This window comes from Erpetoichthys calabaricus, chromosome 5 (genome assembly GCF_900747795.2).
Source record: "Erpetoichthys calabaricus chromosome 5, fErpCal1.3, whole genome shotgun sequence".
NCBI classification, from domain to species: Eukaryota; Metazoa; Chordata; class Cladistia; order Polypteriformes; family Polypteridae; genus Erpetoichthys; species Erpetoichthys calabaricus.
In genome coordinates, this window is record NC_041398.2 from 23,321,086 (window position 1) to 23,345,996 (window position 24,911).

The 24,911-nt window shown below is 41.3% G+C and overlaps 1 protein-coding gene across 1 annotated transcript; it reads left to right on the forward strand.

The window, feature by feature from the left end:
- The first annotated feature begins 552 nt into the window (after positions 1-552).
- Positions 553-12,892, forward strand: LOC114643573 (zinc finger protein OZF-like). The gene is made up of 3 exons (XM_028792137.2): positions 553-948; positions 7,033-7,581; positions 11,360-12,892. Exons 2-3 carry the CDS (start codon positions 7,158-7,160, stop codon positions 12,565-12,567), a joined length of 1,632 nt encoding a protein of 543 aa, XP_028647970.2. The 5' UTR covers positions 553-948; positions 7,033-7,157; the 3' UTR covers positions 12,568-12,892.
- Positions 12,893-24,911: the final 12,019 nt, after the last annotated feature.

Genomic DNA, 24,911 nt, shown 5'->3' on the forward strand with positions numbered 1-24,911 from the left:
AACAAGACTTGAGGCTGGAATTGCTGCCAAAGGTGCATTGAGCAAAGGCTGTGAATACTTATGGACATGTGCTTTGTCAATTTTTTTATTTTTAATAAATCTGCAAAAACATCAAGTAAACCTTTTTCACGTTGTCATTATGGGGTGTCGTGTGTAGAATTCTGAGGAAAAAAATGAATTCACAATTTATAATTTCGTTTCGTTATCAATCCGAATGTGTTCTTGCTCTGCGCAGAAAACATCCCCACCTATCACTTGTACACTACACTGATTGTGGTTTTCTCAGCGTAATTTTATTAAACTAATAATTAGAACACGGCTTATCAGTATATTATGTTACTTTTTTAAAATACATGTTGTGTATTCTCGGTGACACTAGAGAACGCGTGCCATATGCTGAACTGGTTCCTACTTGAATCCTATGCTGTTGGAGAGTTCTCTGAGCGCCCCTAAGATTTCGGAAAAGGGGCTGGATTCAAGCTTAAAAATTTATAGAAGTGCGAGATCGCGAGAGCAGCTATTCATCTGAGTCGCTAGGTGGCAGTGTGATATTTTGATTCGTTCAATCGGTTAGTAACGCTAACAGGAAGAAGCGGTTTGGTCCTAGGTTCGTCTTCCATATAAGCGTGCCTTTGAAGCGTAGTGGCCAAAAGTTTACCAGCACAAAATGGTAGTCGTTTGGCGACAATGAAGACATGACGTGTAGGAAGCAGGAGAGGAGCGCAGTGCACTGCTGACGGGCGCCCCATTGGCAGTGAGAGACTGAACAGATCGGTGTCCCTGAGAGGCTGTAACAGGATGACAGCGCGTAGGCTTCAGACTTCCAGCAAAGAGTCGAACGACATATCTGGTCAGGTGTGAGATGGGAGAAGAGCACGGGCGGTCATCTCGGGGACGGTGAAAGAGGAGAGTCAAGCGGGTGTCACTTGGAATGGTGAAAGACGAGAGGTAAGTGGATGGCTGGCCCTGAGAGACAGAAAAAGCAATACCTTCGCACCTAATGGCGTCCCGCTGCACTGGAGCCCCTAAAAGTCCCGATAAATGTTTATCTTGTGGGAGCAAGGTCTCAATTAATGTGCAAACAAAATATTGTTCTGTTGGCGCGAGTTATTAACTTTTGGGAGCAAGATCGGTATGTTGTGAATTGAAGTTATTAACGAGAGTACACAAGATAATGAAGACATAATTCGGCAGGTGCGGCGTTAACAGCAGCGAAGAGTAAGTAAGACATTCTATTCAAGACAGGTGAACATTATTTATTCAACACATTCTATTCCAGAAAGGTGAACATAATTTATCTTATTTATTAAACAGTGGTCAACACGATCTATAGCTAATGCTGCACCTGCTGAATTATTTGGTGTGGTAAACTTTATTAATCCCCAAGGTAGTACTAGGGTGTTGTACTGTGTTAGCCATTATGGATGTGGTGAGAAGTCAAACAAAATGACACCTTTTATTGACTTGCCTGATTGCCTGAGGAAGAGGCCTGAGTTGCATGGAAAGCATGAATAATGTGATTGTTTTAGTGAACCAGTAAAAGTTTTCATTTTGCTTGACTTATCACTTAATCCCCAAGGTGAAATTGTCTTTTTGCCTGACCTGTCCTCATGATCACTTTAATAACTTCATTTCACAACATACGGATCTTGTTCCATAATATGAGAACTTGTTACCACAAAATGAAGAAGAAAAAAACAGATACGACATTTGGGGGTTATGGTGCTCCATAGTAGAACTAACATGATGCCTCGTAAGGGCACAAGAAGAAAGTCCTGGTGAGAAAGTCTGAGAAGACTGCACTGATGGTTGGCTAGGGCTGTCTATGGAGTGAGGTTGCTGTCAAAAAAAACAACTTGGAATAATTTAAGTCAAATTTACATTTCACACATGTCTATTATGCTTTCACTTCTGAAAATTATGTTTGCTTCTAAAAAATGTGCTTGCGCCTCCAAAAGTTATGCTTGCTTCTGAAAGTTACAAGTACAATTCTCAAGTGTGAACAAACTGTCAAAAATACATCATTGGATGTACGAGGCATTCACTGTCGAGGAAGAAACAATCGATTTTTCTTACTGTGCATGTGTCATAAAGGTAGAAAGATGGAGTTATTTTTGACAGCGATTGTACTTCATTCTTAGCCCCCTTGCAGTGGCTTCAAAGGGCAAAACGCAAAAAACAAAATTAAACCGACACACTGAAATCCATTAAACAATGACAACATGCAATTAGCATTAAAAGGCGAGAATGTGAAATTAACAAAAAGTGAGAGCATCAAAGTAACAAATTAACACTGCCCTCCGGGCGATGCATTTTAAACTTTACATAATGTCTTAGCCGAGTGTCCAGATGTTTGTTATACATGTATAGAAGAGCGAGATGTTGCTCCCACCCTTTGGGTTTCAGCACTCTTGGTCATAGATTCGGGGTTGGGATGGGAGGCACAGAATTATGAGTTCCCCCAGAGAATATGAATATATACAAAACTACAAAATAAATGTTAAAGATCGGGGGCTTTGCACAAACTTCTGAAGCAGCCCCCTCGTGACAGCACTGGTTTGCTGTGGAAGCACTGAATTAGATTAATAACTGAGTTTGGAGACACCGTTATAATAGAGAAATATTTAGGATAAAAATACATAATCTAAATAAATCGAAGAATTGTGAAATATGACAATAAATATATAATAACATTAAATATCGGAGTCTTCATGTCCTCCCCATCTCTGTAGACATGTTGGTTAGGTGGCCCGTGTGTGTGTTTGTGTTCGCCCCGCGATGGACTGGCGCCCTATGCTGTCTGGGATAGCGGACCCCAGTGACCGTGTCCGGGACTAAGCGGGTTTGAAAATGACTGATCAACATAAAGGAATAAGGAACAAAAGGCATATTTTGTGACCCATTTAATTATTTATACTTGCATTTCATGTTGTTATTATTTCTTTAGTGTCACATTTCACAATACTTTTATCTATTTTCATTCATCCTTCCAATTTCTAAACCCGCTTTATCCTGAGCAGAGGGAAGCTGGAGCCTATCCTAGGAAGCATAAAGCTGTTTTCTTTTCACAGTGTGGTTTAAATATAAAACAAATCCAATTCATCAGATTACAGTGTGCCAACTTTGCCAGTCAGTATGACCCATGTAACCATGTTGGGCCAAGAAAAACTGGAAAAAGTATTCATCTTGTCACAAAGTTATTAAAATTGGAGTGGTCCAGTGCCACTTAGTCCTTTACAATGGCAACGGAGCATCACAGTGAAATCTATTCGGATATGCAAAGTTGGCTAACCAGTTTGACCCATGGATTCACATTGTGCCAGGCAAATCTCAACTGCAACATAAGAAGGGAATCAGTCTTGTCACAAAGCTATGAAACTATGGGTGGCAAAATGCTGCAAAACCCTCTACAGTGCCCCTTAAACATCAAATTTCTAATAGTTAATGCTAGCTATTAGAAATGGGAATGTGACAACTTTGCCAGTCAATCTGAGCCAGGCACTCACATTGATCTGTGCAAAACTCAACTGCAACTTAACAAAGGCGTCTGCATTTTCTCAAAACTGTGACAGCGAGAGTGGTCCAACTCCATTTAACCTTTTACTGTGCCCGTTAAACATCACGGTTAATTTCCTTCATTGCCACGTTTGCCAGCCAGTCCGACCAGCTGCACTGCGACAGCAAAACTCAACTGCAATTTAACAAAGTTATTCACATTTCCATGAAAATCTGGGTGGGTCAACAGCATACAACCCTATATGATGCCAGTTGAATATCACATTGAAATCTGTTCATTAGATACATGGGAATATGACAGATTTGCCAGTACATTTGACCCATGTACCCACATTGGGTTGGGCCAAGTTCAACTGCAGCTTACCAAAAGGTATCTGCCTTTTCTCAAAACTAGTGTAGCCCAATGCCATCTAACCTTCTACAGTGCACATTAAACATCTAATTCCATTCACTAGAATGAATGGGAATGTGCCAACTTTACCTCTCAATTTGACCTGCGTACCCAGCTCATATATAATAAAGGCATCTTTCTTGTTGCAAAGCCGTGAAAATTAGGGCTGCCCATCATCCCCTAATGCTGTTCTGTGCCCATTAAACACCAGCATTGGTCCTACTTGATGTAACTCCTTTTTTTCCCTCAAAGAAAAGACCTATTTTAGTGATGCCCGTTAATATTTTTTTTATGCTGCAGAATATTTGGACTTGCTCTTAACGTTGAATAAATAACTTCTTTGTACAAGTTGTGTGGATAAGGAACTGGCTGGATGCAAATTACTTCAGGCTTGCGTGAAACTGTCATGTTCTCCCTATATCTCTGTGGGCTTTATGCCAGACCTCCCAAAGTAGGTAGAGGGTCCAATGGCGCTCACCCATGATGGATTAGCATCACAGCCTGGGCTGACTGCCCATGAACATTCACTAAGTGCTGCTAGGGAAAACTCAGATCCCCAAGACCTCCAGTTAGTTCACAAGCACGCAACACCGAGCGTCAATTGAACCAACGACCAAAGCTGTAGCCTGTATATATGGAGTTGGATCGCTATCAAAAATAACTCCATCTTTTCACCTTTGTGGCACATGCGTAGTAACAGAAATCGGTTGTTTCTTCTTCGACAACGAATGCTTTGTGTGTCCAATAATGTATTTTTGATTCACTCTTGAGAATTGAAATCCATTTTCATAAGCAAGCGTAATTTTCAGAAGCGTAACTTTAAGAAGTGCAAGCATCTTTTTCAGAAGCAATCGTAATTTTCCAAAGCGCAAGCCTAATTGACACTTGTGAAATGTAAATTTGACTTAGAGAGGTGGGAGGCGTTTGGCACATTGTTAACGTGCTGGTGACAGTGAGAAAAAGGATTGCAGCACATCCATTTCAATATGGTCGAGCTGTAGAGAATTTCCCCCTGGGATTAATAAAGTATCTATCTATCTATCTATCTATCTATCTATCTATCTATCTATCTATCTATCTATCTATCTATCTATCTATAGCAAGCCTAGTGAGGGTCTGGGAGGGGACATCTGGTGACAGAAGAAAGCAACTTAGATTGTTGTTGTAAGAATGAAAAAGGTGGGTGGGCTCTGCTGTGAAAGCCAGAGGTATCTCTGCATCCTTACTAAGGTTCAGCTAAAGAGAGTTGACTGGGTTGTCTGGTGAGGGTGTGAGACGGGCATGCAGGTGAGAGAGAAAAAAAGTAGCTAATTATGGTGATGATGAACATGGAAGTATAGTTAGTTACATCGTGTGATTCTGATTCACAGCTGTAGCAAAACAGTTTAATGTAGGGGACTCAAGCTATGATCTTGTAGGGTCACAGTGACAGCTAGTTTAGTTTCTATCTTCATTCTTACATAGTAGCCAATTATTGCTGCAAACATAAGATCCTCTTTGTCCCCAAATTATAGCAGTCACTTACTAGAGAGGCATCCCGAATGACAGGAGTCCCTAATCACCCCATGTCCACTAATGTCTGACAGTCAAAGAGGACTAGCCAAGAAAAACATACCGTGTATTATCTCACCCAGTAATGTGGAACGTGCTTCTAGTCTACTTCCTTCTGTGTCCTGTCTTTCCTAGGTTGTGACAATAATGCTGTATATTTGCCAATTACACAAATTTTAACCAAGCGCATTATATAATCATATTTAAAATATGCTTGTGAATTCTTATCACACAATACTCTTACAAGACGTTCTGGGTTCCTAGATGCTGGGGGTGTTCATAATCTGCCCCTTAACCACAGTCAGATCCTTTTTTAACACTACACTTAGTGCAAGGCAGAAAGGCTCTTTCTCCAGTTTTCATTTTTTACCTAAAAGAATAGGAGAGCAAATTTGACTGGATCAAGCCAATCAGTCCAACTTAGCTGGTTAATCTCTGTTCACCTAAATCTTGCAGAACAGCAAGTTGAAAAGGTTTCCCTAAAGATCTTCAGATACATGATGACCCCCTAGCCTGGAGGACGTATCTAGAATGTGTCAGTTACTTGAGTGATTTACTGTTGGAGGCTTATTAGGCAATTGCTTGTCATATGACTGAATACTTATTCAAGTAGAAGAACTTTTTGTTAACATAAAACAATGTTGCATATTAAAAAAACTAAGATTCAGTGTTTAAAAATGTAAATGTCACAAAGAGAATGAGTTTAATATAGGATTTCTTATTTAGTAATTTTAGAGAACTGATCAGGGGCATGAATTCTTCTGATACTGGATAACATTGACATATATCAGAGGTAACAGACAGTAAAATGGCTAATATTTCACTAACCCTGCTATATAGGAAAAATGAAAATTGTGGCTATTTGCTCATGTACTTTTTGTCAAAGCCAGTAGAACCTAGCTATGTGATTTTCACATTTCTGCTAAATTTTGTTGCTTTTTTATACGATACCAGATCAGAGTTACTAAAATGATTTGCAGCATGCATATACTGTATTTTGTGTAATGGTAAATTTTCTGGGGCGGCACGGTGGCGCAGTGGGTAGCGCTGCTGCCTCGCAGTTGGGTGATCTGGGGACCTGGGTCCGCTTCCTGGGTCCTCCCTGCGTGGAGTTTGCATGTTCTCCCCGTGTCTGCGTGGGTTTCCTCCGGGCGGTCCGGTTTCCTCCCACAGTCTAAAGACATGCAGGTTAGGTGGATTGGCGATTCTAAATTGGCCCTAGTGTGTGCTTGGTGTGTGGGTGTGTTTGTGTCTGTCCTGCGGTGGGTTGGCACCCTGCCCGGGATTGGTTCCTGCCTTGTGCCCTGTGTTGGCTGGGATTAGCTCCAGCAGACCCCCGTGACCCTGTGTTCGGATTCAGCGGGTTGGAAAATGGATGGATGGATGGATGGTAAATTTTCTATAATTAATAAAATGCATATTGACAAGTCACATCTAAACACAAAAGAGCAAACCAGCACTAAGACCCAGTGTGATATGCCATTTTATCTGGGGAAATCTTATTTAAATACTCATATGTTTTCCACACCTGATAATTTTGATATTTTAATTGTATTTTAATCATTTTTCCCCAGACAAAAGAGGGAAGCTCCATTTTAAATCAAAATAGTTCCACCATGAGTCATGTGGTAGCCTCAAGACCAAAATTATAAATGTGAAGAGGAAACCTTGGAGGATCTGCCTGGTAAAGGATTCAAACATGAACTTTCTTGAAGCAGATCTTATGGAGCAAAGGCCAGCCTCTGTCAAAGAAGAGGATTGTGAGTGGGACACATTGTACCATGCACAGGAGTCGCTGAGCCTGAAACTGGAAGAAGTGGTGATGAACCAGGAGGAGTGTGAGCTGGGGTCAACAAGCTTCAAAGTGGAGATTCCTGAGCGTGAATGCTTCGAACTTAAAATGCAAAACCATGAAATTCTGAATGTTTTAAAGCAAGACGTGTTTCACAAAAATGACTCCAGTTTAAGTCCATGTCTAGCATTTAAAGACGAGATACTGTTGTCATCGTTGAAGTCATCTGTCGTCAATAATAACTCAACAGAGCTTGATGACGTGATACTGAAGGAGATGCGTTACAAGACAGATGAGCAAAAACAGATCTGTGCTAGAAAAGCTGGGAAATGTAAGTGGGGGAAATTTTAACATTTTTATTGCAGAAAAAAATGGTTTGGATCTTGTTGTTTTTATATATATTGTAATATGGAGAGCTTTATTAATTCTGTCTGGTTACTTTAAATGATAAACTAAGATAACTTAAAAAGCTCACGATATTAAATCCATAACAAAAATGTTAATAATTATTGCTGTATTTCTCATTGCTGCATCATAGGACAAGTTTTGAGATTTCTTTTATCCATATATAGATAAGGCAATCTTTTGTAGCTGTGGGCATGCAAAAGCAACACATTTTATTTGGTTATTTTACATAACTAACCGCAGTTGTTAGCACTTCCCCAGAGATTCCTATACCAGATAACACTAAACGTTTTGTCCACATTTAACAGGAACATTTGGTTTCCTGCTTGTGTTAAATGCTGCTGCTTTGGGTGATCATTTTGGCTATTAGCACATCTGTCAATTTCTCTCTCACTCTTTCTCATTCTATTTTGTAGACCGTGCACTCTTTGTATTTCATGTTATGGTTGGGTTTCACATAATGAAACAAGTTGCTTGTTAGCCAAAACAGGTGGCAGGCTAAAAAAGAAAAACTCACTAAAACTTTATACATGGAGAGGGAAACCATGAATAACCCCTAGCCCGAGCAACAAAAACAATTTAAAGATTCTTTTTGGAAAAATGTCAAAATAGACAAATAAATGAACAAAAATAGAAACCTCAGAGCTAACCAAACCAATCTGAGATTCAGAACTCAAAAACCAAAGATGAATGCCAAATGTCAAAATCATAAAGTCAAAAGAACACTGAATGAACACTGACTGAATGACAGCTCTTTTCACTAATGTCACAGGGAGGGGCTCAAGTCACTCAGCTCATTGTAACAGATGTAGGTGCTCACTCTTTTTTCCTTAAATTGTTTATGCTTAATAGTAGAGCCCTCTGCAACAGAGTAATAAAAGAAAGGGTTAAAATAAGCAAAAGAACCTAGACATTGGATATTGATTTTTTTCGGTGATTCCAAACTTTTGAATGCTGGTGTGTTTGTATAACATACTGCAAATAAACTGGAAGGAAAAGAATGTGGGCTCCAGAGAAAGGATTATGTAGAATAAAACGATAAGTGTCACGTCTGACGTATGTTGGGTTGCTACAGCCGTAGAGTAACTTCTGGGAGTGTGGAGTTCCACCCTTTTCAGAAGCTTAGTCCATAGTGATTGGCTGCTTCATGTCAGGTGACCATTTAAGTGCAAGTGGAAACAGAAGGGCTGGGGCTAAAGATGTACAAAGCAGAAGTGATGTCAGAAGTCTCCTGGATTGCACTCTTCCATTCTAAAGGGGAAAGAAATGGTGTCAGCAGAAGTATCACAACAAAACCCTTCCCCATGTTATTACTCAAAGCAATATCCGTGAGACATTCCGATGCTCATGATTGTAACAATATATATGTATGTTTGTGTGTACATACAGTGCCTTCAGAATTTATTCATACCTCATGACTGCTTTCACATTTTGCTATGTTGCAGTCTCGTGCTAAAATTGTTTAATTTTTTCCCTCAATACCCTAGAATGACAAAGAGAAAACAGGATTTTAGTAATTTTTGGAAATTTATTTAAAAAAAATATTCAGACCTTTTTGCTTTGAAACTTGAAATTTGCAACAGGTGCATCCCATTCTGTTGATCACCATTAAGATATTTCTGTATCTTGTTTGGAGTCCTCCTTTGGTCAGTTCAAGTCCTGATTGGACATGACTACAATTGGCACACACCTGTCTAGAGAAGGTTCCACAGTTAAGCAGACACCAAGCCATGAGGTCAAAGGAATTGCTTTCATTGCTTAAACACAGGATTGTATCAAGTTGCATACGCAGTGAAGGCTAAAAAAAAACAAACTTTTCTGCAGCATGGAAGGATCCCAAGAGCATTGTGTCCTCTGTAATTCTTAATAGACGGAGTTTGGAACATCCACAACTCTTCCTAAAAACCAGGAACCTGATGTTCACTCTGGGCCGAGCTACAAAGAACCTGTCTCTAGATGGTAGAAACTTCCAGAATTACAATCATCACTGTGACACTCCATTAATCTGGGCTTTATGGCAGAAAGGCCAAAAGACACTTAAAATCCAGTGTGGACTTTGTGAAAAAGCACCTAAAGGATTCTCAGGAATTATGAGACTTGATTGATGTTGTTGGTTTCAATTCTAATTGTTATGACTGGAGAAAACCAGGCATCATTCATCACCTGTGCAATACTATTGCATCAGAGAAGCATAGTGGTGGCAGAATTATACTGTGCTTTTCTTCAGTGGCAGGGAAAAGGAGACTAGACAGGGTCAAGGGAAAGCTAAACAGAGCAAAGTATAGAGATACCTGTAATACAAGTCTCCTCCAAAGTGCTCTGGATCTCCAACTTTGGTGAAGGTTCCCCTTCCAACTGGACACAAAGCAAAGATAACACAGGAGAGGTTTTGGGTCAACTCTCTGAATATCCTTGAGTGGCCAAGCAGTGCCCAGACCTGAACCCAGTGAAACGTGTCTGGTGAGACTTAAAAATAGCTGACCATCAACAATATTCAACCAACCTGACAGAGCTTGAGAGGATCTGCTGAGAAGATTGGCAGAAAGTCCACACCTTGTTGTTTCATATCAAGGAAGATTCCAGGCTGGAATCACTGCTGGAGGGCCTTCAGCTACTTATTGAATAAAGGTCTTGAATGGTTGTGTCAATAGGAGATATCAGATATTTATTTATTTACTTACTTACTTACTAGGGGGCTTTGCCCCCTTCTTGCTTCGTTTGCCAACCGCCCCAGCCTGCACTATGCACCAGTCAATTCGCGTCTCTGCTGCTAGTATATGTGGATTTCACTTTCACCAAACAACAAATCTTTTAATTCTCGTGGGTATGCCTCTTCATTGGGAAGAAACACTACTTTTCCCTGATGGTAACACAAATTAGACGATCTACAAGTCTCCAACTTTAAAATTAGTTTAAATCTGAACAATATATTCAATCTCTTTTCACTGTTCCATTATTTCACCAAGTTATAATTTCCATTTGTTTGCGCTAATGCGATCTTTACTATCATTTTTTTTTAGACTTTAGAATTTTAGTATTTCATTATCTCTAATCTGCTCTGCATGTGAGTCGCACCAACGTTTTTGAATGTTCTATTTCCAGCCCCAGGCATGGTTAAATCTCTTTGTATAAAGTCTTATCTTGCGGGCCGTGAAAGTGTCTCTCTGAAAAAGTCACGTCTCGTCCCAGGCTGAAAAGTCTCATCTCGTCCCAGGATTTTTTTTATTATAATAGAGAGATTTATTTATTTGTTTGTTTATTTATAATCTGCAAAATTTCCTATAATTATTTCTTTACATTGTCAACCCAAACTGCATAATTGCTATTATATTAAAAGATTGCTACCCATAAAATGCTTTGAGATAAAGACATATCAATCAGGTATAGTTGATATATATTTCTGATTGATGCAAGATTTCAATTGTACACTCTTGTAACTCATTTTTTCCTGAACATTTATACAGTATCATTGGTCACTTAGACATAGGCTGTTCTGTTCAACTAATGGATTTCTTTGTCATTGTTTCCGTTTAGTTGGAGTATTCTGTTGAAAGTAAAGACTAAGAGCTTGAGACTATAATTTTTTATCAGTCTATTAATGCCTGTTGACTTGTTATTTTCAAAACCTTTATTAATCCCACAGTGTTTTTTTTAAACAAATCTATTCCATTTTAAACTTTTCTAATATGCCTTTTTTTTAACAGCAGACCTAACAGAGAAGTATTGTGGCTCACTGGCAGCTTCCAAATATGGTCACATATCTGGGAAACTTGAAATTCAGTGGAAAAAAACTGATGAAGCTTTGAAAACTTCGACTATCTCTACACCTGTCGATCCTGAATCTTTGCTGTGCTGCTCTCTTCTTCTTGTGAAGATGCCAATGGGAGATGTTGTCAGTCTTCACCAGCACCAACAGTGTACACCTTTGTATGTGTGTCAAGTTTGTGGGAAAGTTTTTAACCAGGAGTTTGCTTCTAAAAGTCAGGTTGTTCCTGCTGGAGTTAAACCATATGGCTGTAGTGAATGTGGGAAACGGTTTTCTTTCAAGGGCAGTCTTCAAAAGCACAGACGAATTCATACAGGAGAGAAGCCATATTGCTGTACTGAATGTGGTAAAAAATTTTCACGCAGTGGTGTTCTTAGCAGGCATATAAGAATTCACACTGGAGAGAAGCCATATACCTGCACTGACTGTGGCAAACGATTCTCAGACAGAGGCCATTTTCAGAGACACAAGAAAATTCACACTGGAGAGAAGCCACACTGTTGTACTGAATGTGGTAAACGATTCTCAAGAATTGCTCATCTTAATACACATTCAAGAACTCACACTGGAGAGAAGCCATATAGCTGCTCTGAATGTGGTAAACGATTCTCGCAAATAAGCAACCTTCAGGTACACACAAACTCCCATGCTGGAGAGAAGCCACACTGCTGTTCTGAATGTGGCAAGCAATTCTCACTAGTGAGCAGTCTTGAGAAACACATGAGACTTCACACCGGAGAGAAACCATATTGCTGTTCTGAATGTGGGAAACAATTCTCCTCCAAAAGCCATCTACAAACACACCTAAAATTTCACTCTGGAGAAAAACCCTACCCCTGTTCTGAATGTGGCAAGCCATTCTCACAAATCAGTGCTCTTAATAGACATGTGCGAATTCACACTGGTGAGAAGCCACATTCCTGTTCTCAATGTGGAAAGCTCTTCTCACAGATTAGTGACCTTAATAGACATGCAAGAATTCATATGAAAGAAAAGCTGTATGCCTGTAGTGAATGTGGTGAACTGTTCTCCACCAAAAGCCATCTTCAGGAACACACAAAATTGCACACTGACAGCCCTGCCAGCTTGTATGCATTTTGTGTTGAACGCACACATTTTGAAGTCAACATATGTGGGTATGATTAATTAATCAAGAGCATTCAAAATGGCAGAAGTTTTTAAGTGTCAATTTGTAACAAAGAGCCCTTTAAAAATTAATTTGGATGTTGGCACACACTAGGCTGTTCTTCTTATTTCAAGTTAGCGTCAGTCAGTCTGCTACCGCGATGCTCTCGCACCTTGTCCAGGACTACTTACTACTTTGTGCTGGTGGGGTCAGGAGAGGCTCAACCTCCCCTGGCCTGAGTTGCATTATTGTGGGTTTGAGTATGTTATGTTTTCAATCAGTCTTTGTTTCATGAATTGATGGTTATGGTATACACTAGTAAAGAGAATTTGAATGAACAAACAAGGCGGCCTTAATAATTTACTACTACTACTTTGATGACTAGGTCTAAGTGTGTTTTTCATTACAATGAATTCATTTACAGTAAAAGCTTGGATTGTGAGTAACTTAGTCTGCAAGTGTTTTGCAAGACGAGCTAAAATTTTTAATAAATGTTAACTTGACAAATGAGTGAGGTCTTGCAATACGAGTAGTATGTATACGAGTTTGTCTGCCAAGTGTCACATGATCACAACTGAGCCAGTGGTGGTTCGGGATTATGGGTAATCATCTCCCATGCTCGATCTCAGTCGGTGTGCCTCACTCATATAGTCAACATCCGTACGAGTGTATACAGTTTACTATAGCATTGTGACCACATGTGTGTGCTGTAACGTTTGAGTCCCTGTCTTGCACCCCAAAATACAAAGCTGAGTCTCAGTACTTTAGCAAAACCAGCTTTTATTCAGCTTGAAATGGGAACAGCACGGTTATTTATTGTAGTGGGATCTACCACTCTGCTATACACAGACAGCAATCAGGCAGGGTCTCGGCCAGGTTAATTGCCAAGTAGTACTGTTCCCTTGTATTTATAATGTTCCTTGCATCACCCATCGACGGCAGGTGCTTATAGCATGACTGTGATCTTTTCGGATTCGCTTTTGCGGAGAACTGCAACATCGCTGGGAGCCTGCGGCTCCTTCGGGATGCTCTTCTGTGTGTTGTCCTGTTGGGGGGAATCCCAAAAGAGTTTAGAAACCTTACAGTGCGTAAAGCATTTTTTTAATTTTGTGTCCAAGTGTAGTGACTCTTCAGACAAAAGCAACTGTCACTGGATAGGTTCCTTGTTAAAGTCACCAAAAAAAGAAAAAGATTCCAGTGAGCCAACAGATAGCAGTGTTTCCGTTAGTTAGAGTGAAAGTTGTCCTACATAATAACCCTCCTCCTCCTCCTCTCTCTCTCATTTCCCTCACACCAGCCACAATTCTTTTCAAAGGTAAACTGCAGGTTAATTTGTTTTATGTATTTTTACTTTATATTTTTTATAGTAATCATTTTTTATATGAATATTTTTGGGTTGTAGAACGAATCATCTGAGTTTCCATTATTTGTTATGGGGAAATTCGCTTTGATATACGAGTGCTTTGGATTACAAGCATGTTTCCGGAACGAATTATGCTCGCAAACCGAGGCACCACTGTATTTAGATTCTATGCAATAGATATAAATTATTAAATAAGCCAATTATTCAGTTCAATTTTATCAATAAAAAACAAAAAATGGTTGCACTGATGGACACCATCAAATGCTAGAAAGTTTATCTGATGGTTTTTAGAATCAAAATAAGCTACAATATATCAGGTGTATCAAACTCAGATCCTGGATGGCCATTGCGGTCTGGTGGTTTTTGTTCCAGCCACTTTTTTCATTAATAGTGAATTACTGCTGCAGATAGAACAGACTTCTTTTGCTTTACACTGTGCAAAGAAAGGAGAGAAAACGATAAAAGGTTTTGGGTACAGCAGGTTACGCATTCAATTTCTGGCGGTAGAAAATCCAAAGCAAATGGTAGAATGTATGAATGCATCACTAGAGACATTTTGATGTCTTCTTCCAACCTATAAATGACTTTCTTCTGGGTGGAGTTCCTTTCTGGTCAGAAGCCAGGTCCAGAATGATATTGGACTTCCTGTAGTGATGGGCTATGCAGCAGAGTAACCAGATGAGGAGAAGATGACGGGGTCCAGACTGTAAACCATGGCTGTAGTCCTGAGGCTAGATCTCCTCCATTTCAGAGTAAATGGATATTGTGTTAAAGGTAACGTCACACCCAAATTATTCCCCATATTTTTGGTTGAAATCAAAACTGTGAAACCCACTAGACACAACTTGAGGATTCTCTTTGGATGTTTTCCCATTTTATTGTTACACAACATTGAATCATAGTAGATTTAATTTGGCTTTTTGACACTGAGCAACAGAAAAAGACATCAAATGTCAAAGTGAAAACAGATCTCTGCAAAGTGCTGCAAGTCAATTAAGAAATATAAACAATACAACATAATCGATCATTTTAGCACTTACTTCCTTTAATATAAAACATTGCTGGTGAAGCTTGTTCATTTTAGAAGTCACTGGTGGACCCCTTTGGTTTTAGAAGTCAAATGATTAGTTCAATGGAGCTTACCTGTCTGGGGTTCTAGTTGATTGTAGTATAAATACACCTGACTGTATGTGGAAGAGCCAGCATGTGTGAAGTCATTATGATGGTCTTACCTACACAATGGAGACAAAAGAACACACCAAGCAACTCCGTGAAAAGCACAAGTCAAGGGATGGAGACAGGTGGATATCCAAGTCACAGAATATCCAGTTAAATGAATCAATAAGACATAGAAAGAGTATGGGAGAGCTGAAAATCTGCTTAGGGCAGGTCGGTCACATAAACTGAGTGATTGTGCAATTAGTAAACAACATAATGTAACATGAATACAAAGAAAAAAAAAACCAACAACAAAATGCATAAAATATTCAAAATGTCGGCGAATATATTAAAACTTTACTTGACACGGAAAAAGCATGGCTAAGCCAAACAGTAACTCGAATTACATCATTTTACACCAAGTTAAGTAGAAAGGAGTAGTCTGTCTCACACCCCATGAAATGTTTTCTTTTTTCTTTTTTAATATACTGTATGTGAAGATAAGTTTTCTTTTCAGTGAATAAATTAATGCAATGTCAAATTTTCTCTTCCCCTAGTCACATCACCTTTATCTAACGATGCTGTTAAAATGAAGATCAAATCTTGATATGTCCCTTCTTCTTCTTCTTTTGGCTACTTCCGTTAGGGGTTGCCACAGCGGATCATCTTCTTCCATATCTTTCTCTCCTCTGCATCTTGCTCTGTCACACCCATCACCTGCATGTCCTCTCTCGCCACATCCATAAACCTTCACTTAGGCCTTCCTCTTTTCCTCTTCCCTGGTAGCTCTATCCTTAGCATCCTTCTCTCAATATACTCAGCATCTCTCCCCTTGCACATGCCCAAACCAACACAATCTCACCTCTCTGACTTTGTCTCCCAACCGTCCAACTTGAGCTGACCCTCTAATGTCCTCATTTCTAATCCTATCCATCTTCGTCACATCCAGTGCAAATCTTAGCATCTTTAACTCTGCTACCTCCAGCTCTGTCTCCTGCTTTCTGGTCAGTGCCACCGTCTCCAACCCATATAACATAGCTGGTCTCACTACCATCCTGTAGACCTTCCCTTTCACTCTTGCTGATACCCGTCTGTCACAAATTACTCCTGACACTCTTCTCCACCCATTCCACCCTGCCTACGCTCTCTTTTTCAACTCTCTTCCACAATCCCTGTTACTCTGTACTATTGATCCCAAGTATTTAAACTCCTCCACCTTTGCCAGCTCTACTCCCTACATCCTCATCATTCCACTGACCTCCCTCTCATTTACACACATGTATTCTGCCTTGTTCCTACTGACTTTCATTCCTCTCCTCTTTAGAGCATATCTCCACCTATCTAGGGTCTCCTCAACCTGCTCTCTACTCTCACTACAGATCATAATGTCATCAGCAAACATCATAGTCCACGGGGACTCCTGTCTGATCTCGTCTTTAAAGCTGTCCATCACCATTGCAAATAAGAAAGGGCTCAGCACCGATCCCTGATGTAATCCCACCTCCACCTTGAATGCATTCATCACTCCTACCGCAGACCTCACCACTGTCACACTTCCCTCATACATCCATCCATCCATCCATTTTCTAACCCGCTGAATCCGAACACAGGGTCATGGGGGTCTGCTGGAGCCAATCCCGGAGGAAACCCACGCAGACACGGGGAGAACATGCAAACTCCACGCAGGGAGGACCCGGGAAGCGAACCCGGGTCCCCAGGTCTCCCAACTGCGAGGCAGCAGCGCTACCCACTACGCCACCATGCCGCCTCCCTCATACATATCCTGTACAACTCTTACGTACTTCTCTGCCACTCCCGACTTCCTCATACAATACCACAGCTCCTCTCGAGGCACCCTGTCATATGCTTTCTCCAGGTCCACAAAGACACAATGCATCTCCTTCTGGCCTTCTCTATACTTCTCCATCAACATCCTCAGAGCAAACATCGTATCTGTGGTGCTCCTTCTTGGCATGAAACTATACTGCTGCTCACTAATCATCACCTCACTTCTTAACCTTGCTTCCACCATTTCCTATAACTTCATGTTGTGGCTCATCAGTTTTATCCCCCTGTAGTTACTGCAATCCTGCACATCCCCCTTATTCTTAAATATCGGCACCAGTACACTTCTTCTCCACTCCTCAGGCATCCTCTCACTTTCCAAGATTCCAATAAACAATCTGATTAAAAACTCCACTGCCATCTCTCCTAAACACCTCCATGCTTCCACAGTTATGTCACCTGGTCAGCTGTCCTTACTACCACCTTGCTAATCCGTTGCACTTCCTGATTCACTATCTCCAAATAATCCAACCTCTTCTCTCTCTCATTCTCTTCATTCTTAAGCCTCTCAAAGTACTCTTTCCATCTGCTCAGCACACTCTCCTCGCTTGTGCGTGCGTTTCCATCTTTATCCTTTATCACCCTAACCTGCTGCACATCTTTCCCAGCTAGGTCCCTCTGTCTAGCCAATCGGTACAGGTCCTTTTCTCCCTCCTTAGTGTCCAGCCTCTCATACAACTCATCATATGCCTTTTCTTTAGCCTTCTCCACCTCTCTCTTCACCTTGTGCCTTATCTCCTTGTACTCTTGTCTACTTTCTGCATCTTTCTGACTATCCCACTTCTTCTCAATCCTCTTCCTCTGTATATTCTCCTGTACTTCCCCATTCCACCACCAGGTTTCCTTTTTCTCCTTCCTCTGTCCAGATGTCATGCCAAGCAACCTTCTTGATGTCACCCTTACTACATCTGCTGTAGTTTTCCAGCTGTCTGGTAACTCTTCAATACCACCCAGTGCCTGTCTCACCTCCAACCTAAACTCAACCTTGCAGTCTTCTTTTTTCATATTCCACCATTTGATCCTTGGCTCTGCCCTCACTCTCTTCCTCTTCTTGATCTCCAATGTCATCCTACAGACCACCATCCTATGCTGTCTAACTACACTTTCCCCTGCCACCATTTTGCAGTCTTCAATCTCTTTCAGATTGACTCTTCTGCATAGGATGTAATCTACCGGTGTGCATCTTCCTCCACTCTTGTATGTCACCCTATGTTCGTCCCTCTTCTTAAAATACATATTTCACCACAGCCATGTCCATCCTTTTGGCAAAATCCACTATCATCCGACCGTCTTCATTCCTCTCCTTGACACCATACCACCCCATCACCTCCTCATCTCCTCTGTTCCCTTCACCAACATGCCCATTGAAATCTGCTCCAATCACCACTTTCTGTCCCTTGGGTACACTGTCCATCACTTCATCCAACTCACTCCAAAAATCCTTTTTCTCATCCATCGCACACCCAATTTGCGGGGCATATGCACTAACAACATTCATTATCACATCTCCAAATTCCTGCTTCATAATCATTAATCTGTCTGACACTATTTTCACCTCCAAAACACTCTTGACATACTGTTCCTTCAGAATAACCCCTACCCCATTTCTCCTCCCATCCACACCATGATAGAACAATTTGAATCCACCTCCGATTCACCTGGCCTTACTCCCCTTCCATTTAGTCTCTTGCACGCACAATATATCAACCTTCCTTCTCTCCATCATATCTGCTAAATCTCTTCCCTTACCAGTCATACTGCCAACATTCAAAGTTCCTACCCTCAATTCCACTCTCTTTACCTTCCTCCTCTCCTCCTGCTTCCAGACACATCTCCCCCCCCCCCTTCTTCTCCTTCCCCTTCTTCTTCAGCCAACAGTAGCCCAATTTCTCCCTGCACCATGTTGGCTAACAGTACTTGTGGCGGTCATTGTTAACCCGGGGCTCAACAGATCCGGTATGAAAATTTGTATTGTCCTCCTATTGACTTGGCAAAATTTTACACTGGATGCCCTTCTTGACAAAGGCCAAACACTTACTTACACTTAAGCTTTATGCTACTGAAGTCACCAGGCATGTGGCGGTTTGGTCATACAGTGCCATGTGCATCAGTTTCACTATCTGTGTCAAAGTCTGGTAACCAATCACTATCACTTCAACTAATTGTTCAATTTCATTTGATTCTAACACAGGCTTTACAGTTTCTCATTTACACGCCATTGGTTTTGGTTGAATGCTCCGCCCCACTCATGAATATTGATGAGTTACCTTAGAGTGGCAAAACTCAGAAACATGCAAGATTATTTTTACAGCATGCTGTTTCTACATCCACTAAATGGCAACAGAAAAGTTATTAGGGTGTTAGACTAAAAGCAGACCATTTAAGGTCACCATGAATCTGACTTGGATTTAACTGTATTAAAATAGAATCACAAATAGATAGATAGATAGATAGATAGATAGATAGATAGATACTTTATTAATCCCAATGGGAAATTCACATTTTTCAGCAGCAGCATACTGATACAATAAATAATATTAAATTAAAGAATGATAATAATACAGGTGAAAAAAAACAGACAATAACTTTGTATAATGTTAAATGTTAACGTTTACCCCCCCTGGTGGAATTAAAGAGTCGCATAGTTTGGGGGAGGAACGATCTCCTCAGTCTGTCAGTGGAGCAGGACAGTGACAGCAGTCTGTCGCTGAAGCTGCTCTTCTGTCTGGAGATGACATTATTTAGTGGATGCAGTGGATTCTCCATAATTGATAGGAGCCTGCTGAGCGCCCTTCGCTCTGCCACAGATGTTAAACTGTCCAGCTCCATGCCAACAATAGAGCCTGCCTTCCTCACCAGTTTGTCCAGGCGTGAGGCGTCTTTCCTCTTAATGCTGCCTCCCCAGCACACCACTGCGTAGAAGAGGGCGCTCGCCACAACTGTTTGATAGAACATCTGCAGCATCTTATTGCAGATGTTGAAGGAAGCCAGCCTTCTAAGGAAGTATAACCGGCTCTGTCCTTTCTTGCACAGCGCATCAGTATTGGCAGTCCAGTCTAATTTATCATCCAGCTGCACTCCCAGATATTTATAGGTCTGCACCATCTGCACACAGTCACCTTTGATGATCACTGGGTCTATGAGGGGTCTGGGCCTCCTAAAATCCACCACCAGCTCCTTGGTTTTGCTGGTGTTCAGGTGTAGGTGGTTTGAGTCGGACCATTTAACAAAGTCATTGATTAGGTCCCTATACTCCTCCTCCAGCCCATTCCTGATACAGCCCACGATAGCAGTGTCATCAGCGAACTTTTGCACATGGCAGGACTCCGAGTTGTATTGGAAGTCCGATGTATATAGGCTGAACAGGACCGGAGAAAGTACAGTCCCTTGTGGCGCTCCTGTGTTGCTGACCACAATGTCAGACGTGCAGTTCCCAAGACGCACATACTGAGGTCTGTCTTTAAGATAGTCCACGATCCATGCCACTAGGTATGAATCTAATCCCATCTCTGTCAGCTTGTCCCTAAGGAGCAGAGGTTGGATTGTGTTGAAGGCGCTAGAGAAGTCTAGAAACATAATTCTTACAGCACCACTGCCTCTGTCCAAATGGGAGAGGGATCGGTGTAGCATATAGATGATGGCATCTTCCGCTCCCACCTTCTCCTGATATGCAAACTGCAGAGGGTCAAGGGCGTGTTGAACCTGTGGCCTCAGGTGGTGAAGCAGCAGCCTCTCCATGGTCTTCATCACATGTGATGTCAGAGCAACAGGCCGAAAGTCATTCAGCTCACTAGGACGTGATACCTTTGGGACTGGGGTGATACAAGATGATTTCCAAAGCCTCGGGACTCTCCCCTGTTCCAGGCTCAGGTTGAAGATGCGCTGTAGAGGACCCCCCAGCTCTGATGCACAGACCTTCAGCAGTCGTGGCGATACTCCATCTGGACCCGCTGCTTTGCTGGCACGAAGTCTCCTCAGCTCTCTGCTCACTTGCGCTGTTGTTATTATGGGTGGGGATGTTTTTCCTATGCTGGTATCAGCAGAAGGATGTGTGGAGGGTGCAGTACTCCGAGGTGAGAGTGAGAGTGGGTTAGGGTGGTCAAACCTGTTAAAAAAGTTGTTCATTTGGTTTGCTCTCTTCACGTCTCTCTCAATGGTGGTACCCCGCTTCGAGCTGCAGCCAGTGATGATCTTCATCCCATCCCACACTTCCTTCATGCTGTTATTCTGCAACTTCTGCTCCAGCTTTCTCCTGTACTGCTCCTTCGCCGCCCTGAGTTGGACTCGGAGTTCCTTCTGCACGCGCTTGAGCTCATGCTGATCACCGTCTTTAAAAGCCCTTTTCTTCTGATTCAAAAGGCCCTTGATGTCACTTGTAATCCATGGCTTGTTGTTAGCATAGCAGTGTACTGTTCTTACTGGAACTACAATATCCATACAGAAGTTGATGTAGTCAGTAGTGCAGTCAACAACTTCCTCAATGTTCTCATTATGAGATCCCTGCAGGATATCCCAGTCTGTAGTTCCAAAAAGTTCTCTCAGAGTATTCTCAGCCTCCGGGGTCCACTTCCTGAATGATCGTGTGGTTGTAGGTAGGACTCTAACTTTTGGTTTATAGTTTTATAGTTTTAGTTTATAGATTATAATATAAGTCAAGCTCGAGGGTAATGCTAAGGAGGTTGAATGCCAGATTCTTATGATGAAAAAAAATGAAACTAACATTGATCATGTCAGAACTCAAACCCCCATTAGTGTGAAAATGCAACCTATATAAAGAAGGTTTTAACAAAAAACTGTGAGGTGGGAAAAAAAGGTTACAAAAATCTGACTGCATAAGTGTGCACACCCTGTTACCATCAAGGATGTGGTTGTGCTCAGTCTTGTGTCAAGTAGTAATTTCAACTAAAGTGACTCTGATTGCCTGCAAATAAAGTTTAGGTGTTACTGTCTGAGTATCCTGACATCTTCTTGGTTGCACCCTACTGCTAACGATATGGACCACAAAGAGCATTCAAAACAGGAGTGGGACCTTGTTGTTGAAAGAAGAAGGGTTTAAAGAGAATATTCAAGATCTTAGATAACACCCTGCAGCACAGGGAAGGCAATCATCCACAAGTTTAGAAAAATGTGGCACAACACTGACACTACAAACAACAGGATGTTTCTCTGAAACTGATAAGACAAGCAGAAAACTGGTCAGGGAGGCTGCCCAGTGGTCTATGGCAATATTAAAGAAGCTGCAAGATGTTATGGCAAGAGCTGCTTGCTTTCTACATTGTGACTATAATCTCTGATACTAGGGGGCTCCGCCCCCTGCTCGCTTCGCTCGCCAACCCCTGGTGTTGGGAATGACAAAGAGCGTGATGTATGAATGAGATATAGAATAGTGTGAAGGTGTAGATGATGCAAATAGAAAGCAAACAATAAAGTGTGTGGCACAGTGTAAAGGTTTATCGGAAAATGTCTTTGTACATGCCGTTTAAGTGTAAAAGGTAATTCCAGGACAGAACTTGTAATGTGAATGAAGATGTTTATTGTTGTGATCAGAGTCAAGTTTGTCAGAGCTTAGAAAGAGTTGTGTCTCTCCAGGAAGTAATGGAATGACTTGGGTATTTATGTTTTCCACATTAATATTTTTTGGACATAATATAGTGCGTTGTGTTAAAAGGGGCATTTGGTCTAATGAGATTGCTGTTCCAAATCTGTCTGTAACTAAGTCGTCGCAGATAAAGGCTTGAGGAATTGTAATAATATCTGGGTGAAGTCCATCTGTATTGGTGAGTGTACCATCTCCCAGTTGTAATAAGCAATTGTTATGATCTGGTTCTGGACATCGTATGTTTTGTACCAACTGTATGTTTTGAAAGCAATGCCAATTGTCTGCGTATTTTAAGGTGGACTGAACAATAGCTGAGCGCATGGCATGTGGAAGAATAGCTAAGCACTGTCTAAAATCTCCTCCTCATAAAAGTACCTTTCCACCAAAGGGAATATTATTATTCATAAACGTTTGTAGAAGTTTATGAATGGTGTTGAGTAAGTGACTGGATGCCATTGTACATTCATCAATAATTAACAGTTTTGCAAGACGGATGTCACGTGCAGTGCCACTGTTAATGTTCATAGTGGATACCGATTTGTAGGATCTAATGCAGTTGATAAAGATTTCACTTTCAGGCACATCGTTAGTTAGAAGCTTCTGTAGATATTCAGGATATGAATGTAAAGAAGGCAGTCTAATTTGACCCTTTTGACAACAACGTGTAAATGTATTACTTGTATTGCCAGTTGTTTCTTCAGGGACGTGAACTGAATGACAATGATTGCAAATGACATTCATTAATCCGAATGAATTTTCCTGGTGTATGTTTTGCTTGTGCCGTTTGAGAGGCGCGTTGTTGTATGTGTAGTATTTGGGACGTGTTGTTTTGGAGCTGTAATCGATTTGCCTGTGCTGTGTGAGAAGCCCGTTGTAGTCTACTGCGTGCATTGTTTGTATTGAGCCTTGCTCGTTTTTGTATGTCGGTCAGTTGAGCTTTCTCTTTTTGGAGCCTTGCCTACTTGTTTTTCGGCCTTCCAGATGTGCAGTGTAGAGGTCTGCGTTTATTAATTTTGTCCCTTCGCTGCCGTTAACGTATGTCTGAGACGGGAGGTGTTTCGTTTTTAATCCGTGCCTGTTGCGATGCAGCACTTTGATTGATAGATTGCGTCATGTGGATCTAGGATGTAGATTTGTGCATATTTGCGTTGTTGATTTGTTTCAGGGTGCACTGTTCCAATGCGATGCAGTATTTGTGCACATATGCGAAAGCAGTATGGGCCATTGCCTTTTGGTGGCCTGATATTTACTCCGGTAGATGCAAAAGTAAATGAACTATTGTAGGATCTAATGCAGTTCATAAAGTTTTTACTTTCAGGTACATCGTTAGTTAGAAGCTTCTGTGGATATTCAGGATATGAATGTAAAGGAGTCAGTCTAATTTGACCCATTTGAGAACAACGTGTAAATTCATTACTTGTGTTGCTAGTTGTTTCTTTAGGGAAGTTAAGTGAATGATAATGATTGCAAATGACATTCATTAATCCCAATGAATTTTCCTGAATAGTGGACTCATTATTGAACGCGTTGTCAGCTAACGCAAGCGTTTAGCAGGTGTCTGGCGTTGATGTCCGTGACGTGTATGTTTTGCTTGTGCCATTTGAGAGGCGCGTCGTTGTATGTCCAGTATTTGGGACGTGTTGTTTTGGCGCTGTAATCGATTTGCTTGTGCTGTGTGAGAACCCCGTTGTAGTTTACGGCATGCATTGTTTGTATTGAGCCTTGCCCGTTTTTGTATGTCGGTCAGTTGAGCTTTCTGTTTTTGGAGCCTTGCCTGCTTGTTTTCCAGCATTTGAGATGCGCGGTGTAGACATCTGCGTTTATTTATTTTGTCCCCTCGCTGCCGTTTTTGTATGTCTGAGACGCGAGGTCTTTCGTTTTGAAGCCGTGCCTGTTTCGATGCAGCACTGTGAGACGCGCCCTGCATGCATCTACGTTCAGTGTGTCTGTCCATTTGGGTTCGTTTCTGTAACTGTGTTAGTTGAGCTTTGCGTTTTTGGAGCCGAGACATTTTTTCTTCTAGAAATATGGATAAGTAATAAGGACGATCGCACTCACTGTTAATATGGAGCCTTTTCTGCGGTTGAACGGTTAATAGTGCCTCATTGTAATGAGATCCACCTATGCTGCATAGTGTGAATTGTGTTTGGTCCCGTTATCCGAGCGGTATCGTTTTGTACCCGTGATCGTGAATTCATGACTTGTTTGTTCTTGAGCGTGAGAAATATGGATAAGTAATAAGGAGGATCGCACTCACTGTTAATATGGAGCCTTTTCTGCGGTTGAACGGTTAATAGTGCCTCATTGTAATGAGATCCACCTATGCTGCATAGTGTGAATTGTGTTTGGTCCCGTTATCCGAGCGGTATCGTTTTGTACCCGTGATCGTGAATTCGTGA